Below are 19999 nucleotides of genomic sequence, written 5' to 3'. Positions count from 1 at the left end.
TAATTGTAAATTAACATTCAATGTGTTATGGCCATCTATTGTCAAAAGAGGCACCAAAGTCCAGGGTAGTTTCTTGATACAGTGAAATATACACTTTTCTTGTAATAACATTTCTTTTAAGAATAAAACTTCATTATTTTACCAAATAATATAGAATATTATCCTGTTTAAATGTGTGTCTCTCTGTTTTCTCTTCCCTCCAGTCTTGAGAAAATTACGAAAGATATTTGTACATCTTTCAATCTCTCGGATCCGTTTTCATTCTTCCAAGTGCGGAAGCTCGGTCAGTGTCTCGGCCACCCTCGTGCCGCGTACAGTTTGCGAGGAGGGGACCGGTTGGCATCCCCTCTGGATACACATATATATCCCCTTCCTTCTCCATCCCTCTCTCGACTTAACGCCAGTATGAGCGCGCGCTTTCGAATGACGCGTTCGTGTCTGCCGCGAGGGATACGATCAGTCTGTTCTCCACGTTCTCCACGCAAGGACGATTGCCGTCCGCTTCGTTCGGCGAATCGCAACGTGAATTTTTATTCTTTATCAGCCGAGCCGAATTATGCGTTCGAAATAACACGTGGATGTATAGGTAGACATTCTGTGTGTAGACGTTAATCCTTTTCCCGCCTTTACTATTGTCCTCACGTGTCATCGCTCATCATCGCCAGCCGAAGGCGTGCGGTGTGCTAGTGTGATCAATGATTTCTTCAAATCGAAACGTAACATTTGCAATAAACGCTACATTCGGATTTATTTCAAAATAAAAATGTATACGCGTGGACAGTAGCACGTTTAGTTTGTTATGACCCAACTGGTATTCGAAAGACTATTTTTGTCGTCGTCGTCGTCGCCGTCGTCGTCGTCGTCGTCGTCGACGTCGACGTCGTCGTCGTCGTCGTCGTCGTCGCCGTCGCCGTCGCCGTCGCCGTCGCCGTCGCCGTCGACGTCGTCGTCGTCGTCGTCGTCGCCGTCGTCGTCGTCGTCGTCGCCGTCGTCGTCGTCGTCGCCGTCGTCATCGCCGTCGCCGTCGCCGCCGCCGTTGCCGTTATCATCGTATCGATATTTTATCCGATAATCTCGAGATGAGGCCGCTCTTGGTATTCGTAATGGTCTACTTGCTGGCCAAGATCGTCGATTGTCGAGCCGTTGAAAATGACACTGATGAGAATGAGCGCGATAAGCGACGACACAAGTTCTCCGTCGAGGATCTACTCAACGCCAAGTTTCCGCACATTATCACTGGAGATTTAGACATTGATATTTGCAAGGCAGGTAAGTATAAAAAATAAAAGATTGATAGTTATATATAAGCCTGTCTAACAAGTATGCATACGTTCATGGAAAAAAATATAAATGTAACTTTATCTCAAGAAAAAAAGGAATGGACTGTTTTACTTACTCCACAGATAAGCGCAGGAAAGCAATTTTTATGCAGATGTGACTAACATATATTTGATTCTTTCTTTAATCTCAAGTATATTATATGTTTTATTGACATTTTATTTCAAGAACAAATTAAATATTTAATTATAGCATTGATACTTTAATGTATTTTTATTTAACATTTTACTCTTGACACTTTAGACATTCGATACAATTTTTCGATACTTATTGCGTTCATAAAATACACAAGAGACATTTAAACACCCAATTCTAATATAAACTAAGCTAATTGACAAGATAATATAAATAGATAGCTAATTAAAGACAAATATTCTTTGTCTTTGAAAAAGGGCATTAATTGTTCTCAAATGAACAGAAACAGAGACAATTATGTTTTCCGTTAGGTAATTCTTTTTTTTTACAACTGTAGAGATCTACCTCGTTGTATTCAAGATGAATTCGACACTAAGGCTTGGGAATTGCTATAGTGAAGAGGTAGGGACGTCTTTTCATCCTCTTGAAATGATTATCTTGCAAGTGTCTCGAGAACTGTAGACGAGTCAGCAGTGGAGTAAAAAAGAAGGGGATGAAGAACGATATGGCACGACACACTTTTCGGGCGTGGTGTTGGGTTGATTCAAAAAAAGAACAGGAGCAAAATTTTTATTTTTACATTCAATCTACCATTTAATATATTACAATATATTAGATGATAATTTACCAAATATTATAATTTTGTCCATACATTTCATTATTTAACATTTTGAAGCATATAGTGGTATGAAAAATGTCTCATTTTTTCGGTGCTTGAACGCGTATTGTGGGACATTATTCAAACCACCTAATTAATTTCGCGCAATTTTATATTCCAAATCACTTAAATAAACCTATTATCACATTTTATAAAGATAAAATTTCTATACCTACAAGATATTTTTTTATTTAAAAACCATATGCTCCAAAGAGTTCAGGACTTGATAATCTTTGAAAAATATAAGATATATTATTATCTATTAACATAATTATTTTATGCAAAAGAGATTGCATCCCAAAAGTTTCTCTTCTTGTTGTTACAATTTACGAAATCTTTAGCTTCCAGTTATTAGAACGACTTGAAGAAAGTTTCTATGAAGATCAGTACGCTACGTCCAAGTATCTCTTATTAATGAGGAAAAAGCATGTTGCACTCTTCTCTATATTACTCTAGAAGGTTGAAGAAAAAGTCGGCCGCTCGAAAAAAAAGAAAAACACCGCCGAGATCGCGTTCTCGCGCCTTCTCGTAGCGCTAATGTATCCTGGTGTATGGTGTTGTTGAACATGCGCTCCTATCTTCTCTCAACTGTACGTAAAGTCCAACTGCCAGATGCTGTGATTTCTCATCTAAAAATGTATTCGATAAATCTCGTCTTCGTATGACTTAATTTTTGCAACATTTTGAACGATCCAATCCCTCTGAATATCTTTTCTGTGCAATATTTGTTTTGACCAACCCTAAAAATTTGAAAACATCTTTCAATTGAAAAGGCTCAAAAGTATTGATATTCATTTTATTTGTAAAAGAAAGTTTAATTATCCGTAACGAATGATATTTAATCAGGGCAGAAATGCATGCCTTTTCAAAGCTTTCTCGCTCAAAAGCTAGTTTTACGTTGCTTCACGTTAAATTTTTATCTCCGTGAGATATACGTTAGTGATTTACCGTTTTCCTCTGCGTTCTTTGTACTCTTTTGCTATCTCTCCTCCTCTTCTTCTTTCCTTTTCTCTCTCTCTCTCTCTCTCTCTCTCTCTCTCTCTCTCTCTCTCTCTCTCTCTCTCGCGCGCGCGCGCTTCCTCTCCCTCTTTTACTACTCTACTTCCTCCCCCCTCTCCCTTTATCTTTCTTATTTGCTGTCTGATTCTTGCTTTCGCCCTAATTGTTTTCCTCTAAATTAGAAGACTTTGATAGTTGGAGTGTATGCGACAAGTATGGCATATATGTATGGTTGAAAGAATTAATGGCAATACAATGGATAGTGTCAAATAAAATTTTCATTTTATGCCATTAGTATTGTTATTATTTTATTAAACTTTTTGAGATTACAGCATAATCAAATAATGCAGATTATATGTATCTGCATGCAGAATCATGCATGATACCGTATGTATTTATACATTTATAATATACTTGATAATGATATCAAAACGTTACGTCGAAAGATGCAAGGTTATACATATATGTATACCGCAAGGTATACAATTACATCTGTCTAATGATTAACATCTAACTATCGAATGAACGCATATAACTCGAATATTTCATAAAAAATCTCGAAGCTAAATCATGTTACATGCAACTTCCATTCGCGCAACGTTACATACACACACGCACACGTTTTACAAGTTTGTTTTAATATTATATCTAAACAAGTAGACTAGCTTCAGTTCTACTACGTCGAAACACGACAAATGGTAAAACGCAAGCGAGAAAAGTATATTTATGTAGAAAGTATATCACTTGGAATACCGAATAATACTATAAGTTATACAATTACATAAGGTATATAAAGCGATAAAAATTAAAAACAAAGTAAGATTTATGGTTCTTAACAACAGGTGCTAAAATTTATTTATTTTTGAAAATATAACAACAATAAATAAGTACAAATCACACGCTTATCATTAATAAATAAATCTCTTTTATTTTCTTAAATAATTGAAAATTTTTCAGTGAGACGTAATATATATATAAAAAGCATTATTCAAGATAGCCATTTATAAGTCAATGTGAATCTATTCTCTTCGATCCCCTCGGTTAAGCTGGGATGCAGTATGCCATTCGCCTTGCTTTCCTTCTGTTTGCTTGATTATCACGTCGAGAGATAACCTTTTAACCCTCTGCACGCCTCTGGCACGCAGTTTGTGAGGCTTTTTCTTAATTCCAGGCGAGGAAACGAGATTTTGATGTCTTACCATTTATTTAGAACAATGTATACTCTTACCATATCCAAAGTTTTGAATAATTTCGTAAGCGAGCTGACATTTGTTTCGATATATATTGTATTCAGAGTTTGGTGGACAAAATAATACACGACACACACACACACACACACCCATACGAGACACACGATACGCGACACGCGACACACACACACACACACACACACAGAGACAGCTGTTTCTTTTTTGCTCGTGATTATATCGTGTCTCTACATTTGAATCTCAGAAACCTGCTTTTCTTTTCTTAACTTTTCATCATTTTTAAGGCATGACGAAACAAATATAATTTGATTTGATTCTCCTATATATTTTATGAATGAACGTGAAACTATGGCTTTCGATCGAATCAAACTCAGGAAGTGAAAAGTGACGCAGAAGCCGAACGTGATGAGGATTTATCCTTTGGGATTAGATCGAATACTCACTGGTTTGAAAGACGGACTATGATGGAAGAATAGCAAGAACGAGAATAGAACGAGAAAGATGCCAACTAGAGATACTTGTCGTTGACACTTTTTACGATTGAGATCAATTCCACAAACCATCGTTACTGCGATCATTGCTTCCAGATAAAAATGACATTATTGAGAAATGTCGTAAGCACAGTGAATCATTATTAATACAATTTGTTATTACTTGTGACATATTGAGAGAAATCGTTTCTTAAACAGACTATTTTTATGATTAGTGTGGGAAACTCTTACGTATTCGGTATTATGTACTTTGTAACGGTTACTTTACCGTGAGACATTCTCATTCGATTACATTAGAGCTATATCACACAAGATCCGTTTATGATCGAGAAAATATGAAATACCTTTCGTACATACACATGCAGATGCATTGTACGTGGCTCCTCCTTATTGTCGTATATGTCGTATATCGAGAGATTTTTTTCTGAAATAGCCTTAACTAAAAAGAAAGGTCGATTGATGAGCGATGTAAAAACTTGAGATAATGAGACAAGTACAAAGGGCCAAGTTTTTGCTGCAAGATTTGGCTGTTACGTTAAAAGATGTAAAATAGTCTTTCTTAATCATCGTGTAAATTGCAACAAATCGAAGAAAAAGAGACATAGAAGTATATTTGTAACTTGTATCTTAATAATTTATATAAACAAGTTTTCTTGTGTGTCTCGCAATTTCTCCTCTCTAACAGGCGATATAATACTTGAATTATTTAATTAGCAGTATGTCACAACAAATATATATTAATAAGTCAATTATAGACCGAAAGCTATGAGTGTTAACAGGTGTTTATTGTAATAAATATTACAATCTTACAAAATAATATTTATTGAATAGATTACTCGTTAGTGTCTTAATTATTTTCATTAATGTTTTTCAATTTTCCAAAATGTTTAATCTACTCGATGATCCTCTATCGGTCTCTGACATTACCTCGATTGCAGCATCCAAAATAACTTATTTAAAGACAAACAAATTGTACGAATGTGTACATCAAACTGTTAGATAATTACGATATTAATAATTATATTTCGTTCGACAAGAAAAGACGTTCTTCTTTTTTTCTGCGATCCTTTATTCTAGCACGCGCCGTACAGATGGGATCAAATTATCATTGACAAAGGATTAAAAGGAGTAAAATAACGCTATTAAATCAACAAAAGAGAACCACCGTCGAATACTATATGTCATTACGTACAGGACGAGGAAAAAGAAGGAAAGAAAGAAGACCGAAGAGAAAGCAGATATAATAAAGTTGACATGAGTAGTGTACGTGAGCGTTTAATCCGACGCGATAGAGACTCGCCGCGATGCGAGAGGTTTCTCCATTCGAATCAATACAGCACATACTCGTACACATACTCACGTAATCCGCGAACGTACATATGTAGTAATACATGCGTACGTTGTACTATATGTTGTATGTTGAGAGCCGAAATGTTGACTGATTGTGAATAAGAATTCGTCATGCATTTCTCACTTTTTCGCGCATCGTCTTTCTTCTTTTAACATTTTACAAATGATAAATTCACTATTAGCATTGATGCAAAATAATTCAAGGTTAAAAATCTTTACACTCTTTTGTTGCTAAAAATATCCTCTCGCCATATTAATCGAGTTTCGTGTATGTAAGCTTAACAGTCAATCATATCACTGTAACATTATGGACCTATATTGAAGGTAAATATTTTCTAACAAGATTAAATCTAAAGAAATTATTTAATAATGATGAAATAATCGTTTGTCCATTCCAATGCGAAAGTCAAAACTTCATCAAAAGTCCATCTTTTCAGCTAACCAGGAGTAACTTTTGTCTACTCTCTCTCTCTCTCTCTCTCTCTCTCTCTCTCTCTCTCTCNCTCTCTCTCTCTCTCTCTCTCTCTCTCTCTCTCTCTCTCTCTCTCTCTCTCTCTCTCTCTATCTATCTCTGTCTCACATCTCGCATGCTCTTGCAAATGTCCTGGAAATGGAAAAGGAGGCTTCTCTGATCGATTCGGAGATTGAAACAGTTTCCCGATATCACGATTGACTCTTTGCCACGATTTCGCGGCAGAACATCTTGAATACTATCTGCACTCTTTTCTTTATTTTAAAAGTTTATGTTTTGAAAACATTTTTCTCTAATGATAGAAAAACGTAGCAGTTCCTGTTACTATTACGAGCACATTCTACCCACCTTTTTGAATAATTAGAGACTGAGGTAAATGAGGTAATATTGTTACCTTATAATCTCAACATTGGTAGTAAAATAAATGGTGAGAACTAAAGGAAAAGAATTGAAGAGCGTTTATCACTTGTAATGAATAGGTAGGGTATCGATAAAATTATTTCACGTGAACATTCGGACGATGCTCCCGTCTGAATGGCACGAAATCACCGATTCGAAACGGACAGGGGTTTGGCATTACGTGGTTTGTAACCGACTGCACCGTGCATATACATACATTCATATACGGAAGCTGTGCAGGGCCGCACTTGCAATTCTACATAGTATCCATGTATTTGTATCTATGCATTTTATAGATTTATTGCATTATAAATTAAAAGCGTGTTTGTATAGTTGCCCTTCTAATCTATTATTAAAATTACTCTGTGACAAGACCAGTATTTCAAGTGATTGTAATTGTAATATTACACAACATTTTGGAAAGCAAAAACACTAAAGAAATGGTAGAAGAAATGATAGAAACTGTGTAGATCGATATAATTGATATATTCCTTAATATCTAAGATTCGCTGTGCGCATGTACAAATTAATAGATCAACTGTGACTGCAGCTATGCAATTCGTTGCTACGAGGCCTGTATTTATGGATATGTCGCCACGAACGCGTGGCGATTTCAACCTCGTTAATACTTACCGAGGTGTCATCGTGTGCGTGCGTGCATGCGTGCGTGAGCGCCTAATTAATTAACCGAAACGGGCGCCAACGTACGCAGGGATGTACATTGTACATATACGTTTGCGACGTCGATCCAGATTGGAAGAATTCCAATTTATTACGCGCGTCACTTGTATATTCAATCCGTTTACCGAATGGAATTGTGTATAATGTATTGTATGATTAATTTCAGGTGGTTTTCTTGGTGACATTGCTCTGCCAAATATTAAATACGACACAGAATGGCGCGAGCAAAAATTGAATAAAAGCTATTTAGAAGAATTGAAAAAGTATAGAGAAGAGATATTGAAAGAAGGCCTACAGGTGGAGGAGGAAGGTCTCACAGGTAAATAACATATTAATATATTTTATAGAATAATGCAAAATCCGACAAACGCAGTTTCTGTCGAAATGGTTGGAACACAATATCGATACTTTCTAATAGTTATCACTTATCATTGCACTTATTTGCGACTTTTTTCAACTTTACACAAGTCAAACAAAAGTTATTCGTGTCCATTTATACAATCACGATTATATATGGAAAAGATGGCGACAAACTGTATAATAAATAAATATATTTATAGTAGTTTATGTGCATATACTGTTCGACATAACAGTATTGCGAATATTATATTACATTTTTACTTTTCACTGCCTGCAAAGTTTTTCACGTGTTCACAAACAGCTGCTATAACGTTAAATAAATTGCGGTTAAGCTGTTAAAATCAACGTTACACATAATAAAAAATTATATAAATTGTAAATTCGACCTTTCGGTTGCCGAAACGATCAAACTATTAATTTAACATCTTCTGAAAATTATTAAAATTAAAAATGTAACCAAAAACCTATTAAAAAGCATCTAAGGAAACTCGGAAAAAAGTTGTTGATACCAAAACTGTTCCAAGCAGTAGCCGTTCTAAACAAAAAGAAATAAAACTGTTTATTTCAGAAATTCTACAGTTTAAGAGTGAAGACGATGCTAATAAACAGGTGCTCCCTGAGCACGATCAGATGGTTGTTGGAGAAAAGTCAGAACCTGTCACGATAAATCGCAACCAGTATAGCACTGGTGACGATGGTGGTTTCAGCTTTAGTGCTAGAAATGATGATACTAATCCCGCGGTCAAAGACGAAGGCTTTGAATTCAGGTATTACAATGGCCTTACTATTTGCGTTTCACGATACAAGAATAATTAAATAATCTAAAAAGTTAAATACATATGCGTAAACAGTATGTGAAAAAAGTGACACTTACTACCGATTGTACCTATTGTTGTATCTATCAGATTGGAATTTTCGACCCAAGCTTCGAAGAAAAGGCATTCTGGACGACAAACTCGACAATTTTCCAGGAGGACTTCGATATCGGGATCAGCGACAGCTAGACAATCGAACGACAATATGCCTCTCGAATTTTCAACCTCTACAACTTTAACTCTCGAGGATAACGAATATGTAGGCCGCATACATACAGGCGGTGTCAAGGAAACATTTACCGCGCAACCTGAAACGGGTGTGCAAAGTGTTGCAAATCGACGACGTCGGCGTCATCATCGCAAAAGGTAGGAAGGCATGATTAAATGTTGTCAAATATAGAGATATTTGGTTCTATTATTTACAAATTATTATAACGTTACGGCAGTTTGCGATACAATAGATTAGCTAGCACGACTTGATTAATCATTAGCGTGGCGAAATGTTTACGTTTATTTGACTCGGTGCTTGTCCCGTTATCTCTTTCATCCCTAGCATATACGGTAAATCTTGATAAACAAATGATGACCAAAATTGATAATTGATTGACTAGATGACACAAGCTGATAATGCTTATATACATACATTGAATACACTCAATTACTTCAGTTTGTAATATCTTCCGTAATATCGATACTATTACGTGCGTAATATTTGATGCGTTAATTGTTCTCCAACATAAAACACGATCGATTTATATTGATTCACTGTGGATGCGATGAAATTGTGGGAAAAGATTGCGAGAACACGCGATTTGGCATCGTCCTATCACTCTTCCATTTGGTTACTGGCGAGCACATCAATTTCTAAGTACCAACGGTATTTCCGCTAGCAGAAACTATCTCGCAATGCCAATAACAATGGCCGTCGTCGTAAAGCTTGAAAATGGGGTCCGATACTACCCCATACGTCCGGACATTTTCAGTCCTCGAACTGCCAATAACTTGTCAGCATTGGCAGCGACATTTCGTATACCATGTATGCCTGCGATCACGTATGTCACTCGTTGTATACTCTTATAGACCAAAGTATTTCCCTCTTAATTAAATAAGCGAGAAAAAGCTTTTTCACATTTTACTCATTATTATCTTTCTACCTGTGATATATCGCATAGTTTTGACTATCGTAGACTGTATTTTTTAGACAGCAGTCATATTACTAACAACGATACAGGAACGATCGAAGCTACGTGACAGTTGACTAAATAAATCGCACCACACACACATACAGTGGAACGAGAAGAATATTTAATTGGCACAAGAAACAGCCATTATTTTAGCTAGATTACAAAGTTGGAAGATAGAAAGTCCGTTATAGTTCTAAGTATCACCCATCTTTTCGATCGTTTTTCCTAAAATTACCACCGATTTCGTTGCGAGATCCGCCACATTCGCGGGTTCAGCGCGAGACTTTTCCCTGTAATTCTCTAGAGTTTCGTCGGAAATCACTACTATACGATTATGTTTCACAGTATCGGATATAGGGCATAAACACGCGCTTTCGTAGCGCGCTTCAAAGCTCAATCTACGTTCGGTGTGCTCCCCAATCCCTATGCATGTATCGCGACCCTTTCGGATTTTCACCCCTACGGGATTAACACTGACATGTGTATAGTACGTTGTACGACTGCGAAGCTTTGTGAAATTATACAAAAACCGTTACAATATAATAAACAATTTGTGTTTTTCTTCCGATTCTCAAGTATTCGCTTCTCGTTAAAACGTTCAATTATGTCAAAAATAATTTTACAATCGAGGTATGCGGTAAATTTTACCAGACTTGAAAAACTTATTACTTTAATTGTTATGCAAAGTGTCACACGTGTGTGTGTGTGTGTGTGTGTGTAAAATAAGCATATAAATATAAATGCGTATTGAAAATATCACATTATAAAGCATTTCATCACTTTTAACAGCAACAATTATCAATACAAGTACAATGTGTATTGTACTTTAGCATCCTCAGAGAGTTCTATTCTTTCTTTGTCTCCCCTCCCCCACCGCAATCACTCTGTCGCGATCTATAATAGTCGTACTTTCCCGTATAATATCGTCGAAGCAGCGAAATAAATAGCTAATCTTTTCGCAACATAGCACAAGTAGGCCCAACGAGCTACGTACATAAAGGAAGCACGGTAAATGCTCCGGTCTCAACCGGATTCATTAACGCACTCAACTATACCTCTCCTCGCTTCTCGCGGCGCTTACTTGAGGGCGGCTCACACGAGGTGAGGCACGCTAATTAATCGTAATTGTGACGCTTTGCTGATCTTTAGAAACGTCTTGTCTAAGAGCCACGGATCACTCGGTGGCGCAACACAATACCTCGATTTTTCATGTATTTACCACGAGATCTCTATAGAGACCAGCTGTGACAGATGTAGCAGCGGAGCGATCTGTCTTGGTGCGATTTTTCACAGTTACTCGTCCCCGGCATTCTTCGCTACCGATGGTATCTCTTATTATAATCTAGTAGGTCGTTTGCATAGCATAGTAACACGCCGATTGATATACAACTAATATACAGCTCGGTATTTTTCTTTTACGCGCAGGGTACATATGTGTGAGTCAAGATACATGCACAGAATGTAAAATGTGAAATAATATAATATTTTGAACAGCGATTCTACAATTGATTAGACCACCGATGTTAGATCAACGTTATCATGGCGATTTCATTGCATTTAATTCTTTATTCTTCCATAACATTTACCAATTGCGGTACAATAAAACGTGATCTCTAACGTTGCGTTTCGTCGCAATTGCCAATTTCGTTTGCTCTCGTAAAAAGTTATGCGTCCACAGTGCCTTTGTTAGGTATGCCTAGCAACCAGCTTTTATCGTTTGTACTTTCGGAATCGTTCTCTCCTCTTTATTACCTATTTTTAGGTTTTGGAAAAAAGAAGAGGACGTTTTACTTAAAAATTATATGTATATTTTACGTCACATGGCACGCATAATAAAAGTTCTGCTTGTCGTTTATCTTTCTAAAACATTTTCCTTACGATGGGTAGTACTACCGTTTGCTAGAAAATAAAAAAAGTTTCTTAATTAAATAGACCATTGTTACCGCAAGTGCGTGCGTGCGCGTGTACAAAAATGCGTATGATCGATATGTTTTGTATATCTTTGAACTTTGTGTAGATGTTCTCAAAGTCATTGTAATCGACGAATATACGGCCTTATTACCGATGCGTCGGACGAAATTGTTTCTGCACACGATCGACGCCTTCGTTCCATCGAGTTCTACGATATAGAACACAAACCAAAATATTTGGCAAACAAGAGCGGCACGAGACATGCGTATTTAAGCAGAATACGTCGAGCGGCTACTGCGAGGAAGGAACGAGTGTGGGATCACGGTGTGATCCCCTACGAGATCGATGGAAATTTTTCTGGCGCACATAAAGCTTTATTCAAGCAGGCGATGAGACACTGGGAAAATTTCACTTGCGTCAAATTTGTAGAGAGGGTGCCTAGAGAGCACCCTAATTACATTTTGTTTACGGAAAGACCATGCGGGTGAGTCTAATGTGTCTCGCGCATGACAGAGAAATGCTATATCTGTAGCGCGTCATTATTATTATTATTATTATTATTATTATTATTTTAAGCGGTACCCTCACTTTTCTTCGTTTCTCTTTCTCTCGCGAGATAAATATATATCCATAAGATATTCTAACGTTCTGATATCGATTTATACGATTTCAAAAATTGTGCGTGTGTTTAACGATACACTAAATTTTCTTCGATAGATGTTGTTCTTTCGTTGGAAAGAGAGGTAATGGACCGCAGGCTATTAGTATTGGAAAAAACTGTGACAAGTTTGGAATAGTTGTACACGAATTGGGTCATGTCGTTGGATTTTGGCACGAACACACCCGACCGGATCGTGACCGTCATGTACAAATCATCCGCGATAATATTATGAGTGGTAAGTGATATCTAATTTATCTCAAAACAGCACGTGTGTTTGCGGCGTGACCCTTCACGTGACTTTATGTCAATAATGACTATATTTGCAAGCGGTTATTTACTTTGATTTGCATTTAAAGCAACGGTGTGCGTACGTGTGTGACAGAATAGCTCTTTCTGAAACATTTATACGTCAATATTGTTAGCAGAGTTTTGCTATAGTTTTAACATTTAATGTAATTAATTTATCGTTGTATAACCAATGATCAAGTTGATCCCTTGAAAATTTTATATATTAAGTTATACAAAGGAAAAATACATTTGCAAAGTAATGACAAAATAATGACGAGGCCTCAGACAAGAAATCTCGTAAAAGTGATCCTTAATATTTCTTTTTAGGCCCTTTCTTTTCTAAACTTTGTTGGTCAGGGGTTGGCCTGGAATCAGTCTGTATGTAAATTTTTGAACGGATTTCTTTTATTAAATCAAAGTTATAATTGTAATTAGATCACCGTTATAGCGGTACTCGTCACTTATTCATATTCATCATATATCTCTTTAAATCATTCTCTCAAATTGATCCTTATACGTATCATCTTTTCTATACGGGAATTGAGAGATTTGTCAATCACCTTCAACTTTCGCACAGGATCTGAGATGGATTTTATTTGACGAGATTTTATCAGCCATCGCATAATACTGTAGTAGTTGTAAAGCTGTAATGGCCTGCAACATGAAGGAGAGAATATTTCTCATTATCCAAAGTTATTTTATCGAGACATGTAATTAGGCATTTTCGGAGAGATGCTCTTATTTCAGAACTCAAAGAACAATTCAGCATTCAGCATTTCAGTACAGCACTTGGGGCCTTTTCTCTTGACTCATCTCCAATTATATCTAATCTAATCTAAAAGATGTTGGTGATATATTTTTTAAGCTGTAAAGACAGCTGGTATTTGATTAAGAAAATACATCTGTGTGAGCTTGTCTGCGCGTCGAAAATATATGTATATTTCATCTTCAATCACACGTACGAAGGTTCATTACTTGGCCTTAAATAATGTCACATGTCGGCCACTATTTAGGAAGACTGACGCGCCGAAAATTGTTTTTTAATATTAGGAAGAGTTGTATTTTATACACCGGCTCGATAATATTTACATTTATCGTTACGTGTGTCACAAAGTATACATGTAACGTATCATTTTTGTTGATATATGAAATAGAAAATATTTAACAGAAGAGATTTGGAATATCGAAGATTAAATGACGCAACTCTTGAACACATATTTTTCCCGTCTCGCAAAATGCACAATAACATATTCAATATCTGCGGACCAATTTCCATAAATTTCACAGAGTTGTCGTGTATATTCCATGTTTGGTGAACGTGAGTAAAATTTCTTCGAAAGCACACATGTATGTATGATACATGCGTGCCCCGGAGGATCACATATTTAATGCTGCAAAGCCTATCTTGTTTTAGGCATATTTGTTTGATTTTGTGGCCTTTATTCTCGGTTTAGATTAAGCGTTCAATTTAACGAGAATGTGCAAATGTCATTGATCATTGGGAATAGCAATAATCACGTGATAGACTGATTATTTGCACGCGACAAGTATCAGGGAATTATCGTCATTCCGCATTTTATCATTGTTATTTGAATTATCTATCCTAATGAATTGTTTAGTTGGCGAAGCAGCTTATTATACATGTATGTATATCGCGAACCATTTGAGTTTCTTCTCATGATCTTCTGATCACGTAAATTGCTGTTTAAACCGTAGTTGCTTCTAAAGTTGTTAACCGCTAGCCTGCGACATAGTCGATGCAACGCGTAAAACGACCATACATTGCTGTACGAAAATTTCAAAAGCTACGAAAATAGAAAACCAAATTACCCATATTAAAAGACAATATTTAAAAGTTATTAATGTACATGTGTATAGAGAGTTCACTCCCTTGTCTTTGAGGGATATGTTGCTACTGTTGATAGCAAGTCAATTTTTCGCCTTATCTGACGAATTTGTGATCCGCTTTGTTTTTGCTTCTTGATGATAAAGTTTTAATAGAAGGATTTTGGATATTAAAAATTAAAGAAAAATATCAACAATTTTACCGTAACAAACGACAATAAAACTTGCTCTGTAGAGGGTTTACAATAAATTAATTTATTAAAAAAAAGTTGACACACACACACACACACACACACACACGTTGTTGTGCCACAAAGAGATTTTTCCTACACGAGGAGACTTTTCTTCAGCGAAAATATTATGTCTTGTTGCAGGTCAGGAGTACAATTTCAACAAGTTGACAGAGGAAGAGGTCAATTCACTCGGATTACCCTATGATTATGACTCAATTATGCACTATGCAAAGAATACTTTTTCGAAAGGCACTTATCTGGACACGATCTTACCTATGGAAACTCATGGAAAAAAGAGACCCGAGATCGGACAAAGAATTAGATTGAGCGAGGGCGACATTGCACAGACGAATCTTTTGTATAAGTGTTACAGTAAGAATTTAACGCAATAAGAATCTTGTGTACTCCTGTTGAGATATGTTCAATTAGTAATTATAAAAATTAAGTGCTGCTTCAAAAAGAGGAAGCTTGACATTGAAATATTCACATTTGTCAGTTTTTACAAACTTGAGACTTTCGACTTTCAATCGATGACGCAGTACTAAATATATACAAGAATAAAAATAAGAGTTAAAAATCCGAATATGCTAATATGGAAATATTAAAAATACTTTTTACTTCGTTTCGTTTGAAATATATATGCCAGATATGTCGACCGACTAGATAGAACTAACTTAGTCTAATCTGATTAAATGGATAGACTTGAACAATTTGATTTTTGTGAATCTTGACAGAATGCGGTAGAACTTTTCAAGAGAACAGTGGCAGCTTCGGATCACCGAATCATCCAAATAATTCTCCGTCCGTTGATGGAGAACGATGCGAATGGAGGATTACGGCAACGCATGGCGAACGTATCGTATTAAACATCACGTCTCTTGACATATACAAAAGTGATTATTGCCGCAGCGACTACCTGGAGATTCGAGATGGATACTGGTATAAGAGTCGAGTATTAGGTAAGAAGTTACGCTCGAGTATTTAAAGAGGAAGCGTAAGGGATGTACAACTTTAATTTGCACCAAGTTTTTGTCAGCCAGGAGGGAACCGCTCTTCTCCCGTAGGAAGAAGCCTAATGATTTTATAATCTTACAATTTGCTCAAACTTTTCGCGTTTATTCAATTTAGGTCGATATTGCGGCAGTGGCAAGATGCACGAACCAATAGTATCGAGTGGAAGTCGTATGCTGGTAATGTATGTGACATCCAGCAAGCAGAGTGGCCATCGTGGTTTCACGGCGAGTTACGAGGCCGTTTGCGGCGGTGATGTTGAATTAGATGGCGTAGGACATCTGGAGTCGCCAAATTATCCAGAAGAATATCAGTCCAGCAAAGAGTGCGTGTGGAAGTTGTCTGTACCTCTAGATTATCAAGTGGCCTTGAAATTCCAATCTTTCGAGATCGAGAACCACGACAATTGCGTGTACGACTACGTTGAAGTGCGTGACGGACATAACAACGATTCCCCCTTAATCGGCGTTTATTGCGGGTACAAGATACCGCCAGATATTAAGTCGACGGGGAATAAGCTTCTCGTCAAGTTCGTCAGCGATGGTTCCGTTCAAAAGGCTGGTTTCTCGGCAACTTTTATGAAAGGTATAAGTAACACGGCGCGATAGAGCACCTGCCACATTTTCGCGTTTATTTGTTATTATCGTCGATCGTACTTATATACCTACTGCTAACATGACGAACGATGTATTACTTTAATGTTTAAGAATTTGACGAGTGCATATTAACGGATCACGGTTGCGAGCACGATTGCATCAATACGCTCGGTGGATACGAATGTTCTTGTAAAATTGGTTACGAATTACATTCTGACGGCAAACATTGCGAAGGTAAAGAGGGACGGTTTCCCCCGAAGGTGAAAAAGTTATTTAAGCTAGCGACAGCAAGTGTAATAAAATTTTCTTTCCAGATGCTTGCGGTGGATTTTTCGACGACAGTAATGGCACTATCACGAGTCCATCGTTTCCCGAAACTTACCCAGGAAACAAGAATTGCGTGTGGGAAATTATCGCTCCGCCTCAGTACCGCATCACTCTTAATTTCACGCATTTCGATCTCGAAGGCAACAACGTATACCAGGAAGAATGCGAGTACGACTCTGTGGAAGTGGCGAGTAAGCTTGGCGATGATGTTCTCAGAAAGCATGGGATATATTGTGGCGCACGATTACCGTCACTTATCACATCCGAAGGCAATTTTATGAGGATTACCTTCACATCTGACAACAGGTTTCACTTCACGTCGTCTATTTTGATACAATTAGTAGATCTAGCTTACGTATATTACGTATCTTGTCTACATTACAAGAAAAGACGTAGTAGCGTCCTTTCGTTATATTTCGATCATTATTTCGATATGCATTTATTCATATCGAAACTATATCGGTATTTTACCTGTTACGTGCAACCCCGATGGATATACAGAACAGAACGACATAACAGAATAAGTTTCGCTCAAAGAAAATGCGCGCGCTCCCTCTTTCTTCCTCGCTCAAATATTTAAAAGATTGAAAATCGAATCGATTCGTTGATATAACGTGCTGTATGTTAAAGTCGGGAATGTCTTTGATACAAGAGGATGGTATTACTATATCACTACTACAATGCAAAGAAACATTAGAAACTAAAAGTTTCGCAATAAAATGTCAAAGTTCAACGCTAAAGGAAACGTTTCCTAAGCATTTTTACGCCGTATTACTTTACCATATACCGGCATAAAACATTAGTCGGGGCGTGCACTCGACAGAAATAATCAATATTCTTGTAATTTGTATTGAATGTTTTATTGAAACAGCGTCCAAAAATCGGGCTTTGCCGCCGTATTTTTCACCGATATGGATGAGTGTGCCAACAACAACGGTGGGTGTCAGCACGAGTGCAAGAATACGATAGGTTCTTATCAGTGTTCTTGCCACAATGGATTTACGCTTCACGAAAACGGTCACGATTGCAAAGAGGGTGGCTGCAAACACGAAATTATTACGCCCGTGGGAACAATCTCCTCACCAAACTACCCGGATTATTATCCTGGCCGTAAGGATTGCGTTTGGCATTTTACTACGAAGCCAGGCCATCGGATAAAATTGGTTTGCATCCTTTATTCGTTATTTCGCAAAATTTGTACTTAACGTTATTGTGCGATATATGACGGTGTGTGTCTCTCTAAAAAAAAAAAATAGAATAAGAAAAGGGAAAAAGGGAGTACATTTTGCCGAAGAAAATGAGAATATGGGAGAGATATTAATATATGATAATGTCGCAGGTCTTTAAAGTTTTCGAGATGGAGCCGCATCAAGAATGCGCTTACGACCATATTGCCATTTATGACGGAGATTCACCAGACAGCATTACTTTGGGTAGATTTTGCGGTAACAAGGAACCACATCCGATTCTTGCTACGGGCAATCAAATGTACATGGTGTTCAAGAGCGATGCATCCGTACAGAGAAAAGGTTTCTTGGCCACTCACAGCACAGGTAGTGCTCTTCTTTTCATAATAGTATTTTATAATATTATTATGTATTTGGGTGCGAACATCTGATTTATGAATATAATAGTTTAGATCGTGGTACTTTGCGCATAATTACCTTTCAATTCTAATTTGCGTTACAGCCTGCGGCGGTCATCTTATGGCAACGGATAGAGTGAGACATTTATATTCTCATGCTAAATACGGTTATTACCATTACGATCACAAAACTGACTGTGACTGGGTGATAGAAGCGCCACTTGGCAAAAATGTTCACTTATCTTTTCTTTCGTTTCAACTGGAATACGAACCCGAATGTGGATATGATTTTGTTGAAGTTTTTTCCGGTTTAGACGCCTCTAGTCCACCATATGGTCGATTTTGCGGTAATTCCGTAAGTATGTCTTTCCAATTTTCTCAAGCATTTCCGGTAATATTACATTGAAATAATGGAAACCCGCAAAGATGTACAAGAAAACTATTTATATCAAGATTTGTGATCGCTATGTTGCAGAATACTACAGATTTTATTTCCATGAATGAGGCGCTACTAGTAAGGTTCAGAACGGATGATACAATCTCAAACAAAGGTTTTGTGGCCATTTTTGTGGCAATCGATCGGCAGGATAGCGAAGAAAATCTCGGGGGTGAAGACAACGAAGATCAGGAAAATATTTGATCCTTGACTCGACTACATTCCAATCAATTGGAGTGATTGAATTGCGAGTAGACTACTTGCGTGAGAGGTATGAATTAGGAACTTTAGTGACAATACATTACGTATATTCTTCTATGTATGTTAAATGAAATTTTCATTCTTGTTAGAATGAGAACACGTTAGAAAACGCGTTGATTCCTTATACATATATATATGTATATATACATATACAGGGTGGGTCTTAGCTGCTGCGCGGGCCCTTTTACCATGAGAGATGGATTACCGACTGCAACTTTAGTTCATTGAACGGCACAAGAGGGCAGCTGCTTAGATCTCAGGGATGTTGCAGGCAAGTTGAAAATCTGTTCCACTTACAGACATCACGCGGAGAAAAATAATTTGCTAACACAATATATCTTATGTAAACTTAAGTAAATTTTGTCTGTTATTTTATGATAATGTTATTTTCTCTTCTATGGACAACTATGTGTTAAGAACACTAATTTTATTGAAAAATTATTGTGCGAAATATTTAGCTAAAGAAATAAAATAATTTCTGTTCTATTAAACGTTCTGCTGTAATGGTGAATAATTTTAATAATGCATAATGAAGAAATTTTCGTATCGTCATCACGTTAATATCAAATATGCAGTATTCAAGTAGCAGCAACAGTTTCGCTGCAATAGCAAAACTATTTTTTTTCGTGCGTATTATTGAAAGTCTATAATTATAAAATAATGTGTGGTGTAAAAATAATAAACAAAAAGTAAACATAAAAATAAAGAATGTTTACTTTTTGTTTATTATTTTTACACCACACATTATTTTATAA

The 19999-nt window shown here is 36.8% G+C and overlaps 1 protein-coding gene across 1 annotated transcript; it reads left to right on the top strand.

Moving 5' to 3' along the window:
* Positions 1–984: 984 nt before the first annotated feature.
* LOC105562940 (tolloid-like protein 2) lies at positions 985–19732 on the top strand. Its single transcript, XM_012014131.1, has 15 exons — positions 985–1269; positions 7898–8050; positions 8660–8858; positions 8997–9272; positions 12108–12485; positions 12719–12897; positions 15170–15400; positions 15763–15987; positions 16157–16624; positions 16747–16869; positions 16950–17268; positions 17834–18125; positions 18302–18515; positions 18652–18902; positions 19023–19732. The coding sequence occupies exons 1-15, from the start codon at positions 1080–1082 to the stop codon at positions 19185–19187; spliced, it is 3663 nt and encodes a 1220-aa protein (XP_011869521.1). The 5' UTR covers positions 985–1079; the 3' UTR covers positions 19188–19732.
* Positions 19733–19999: the final 267 nt, after the last annotated feature.

Source organism: Vollenhovia emeryi, unplaced genomic scaffold, assembly GCF_000949405.1.
Source record: "Vollenhovia emeryi isolate VEMERY1.0 unplaced genomic scaffold, V.emery_V1.0 DF939181.1, whole genome shotgun sequence".
Classification (NCBI taxonomy): Eukaryota; Metazoa; Arthropoda; class Insecta; order Hymenoptera; family Formicidae; genus Vollenhovia; species Vollenhovia emeryi.
The sequence above is the reverse complement of the archived record's forward strand: the minus strand, read 5'-3'. Positions and strand labels throughout refer to the sequence as shown.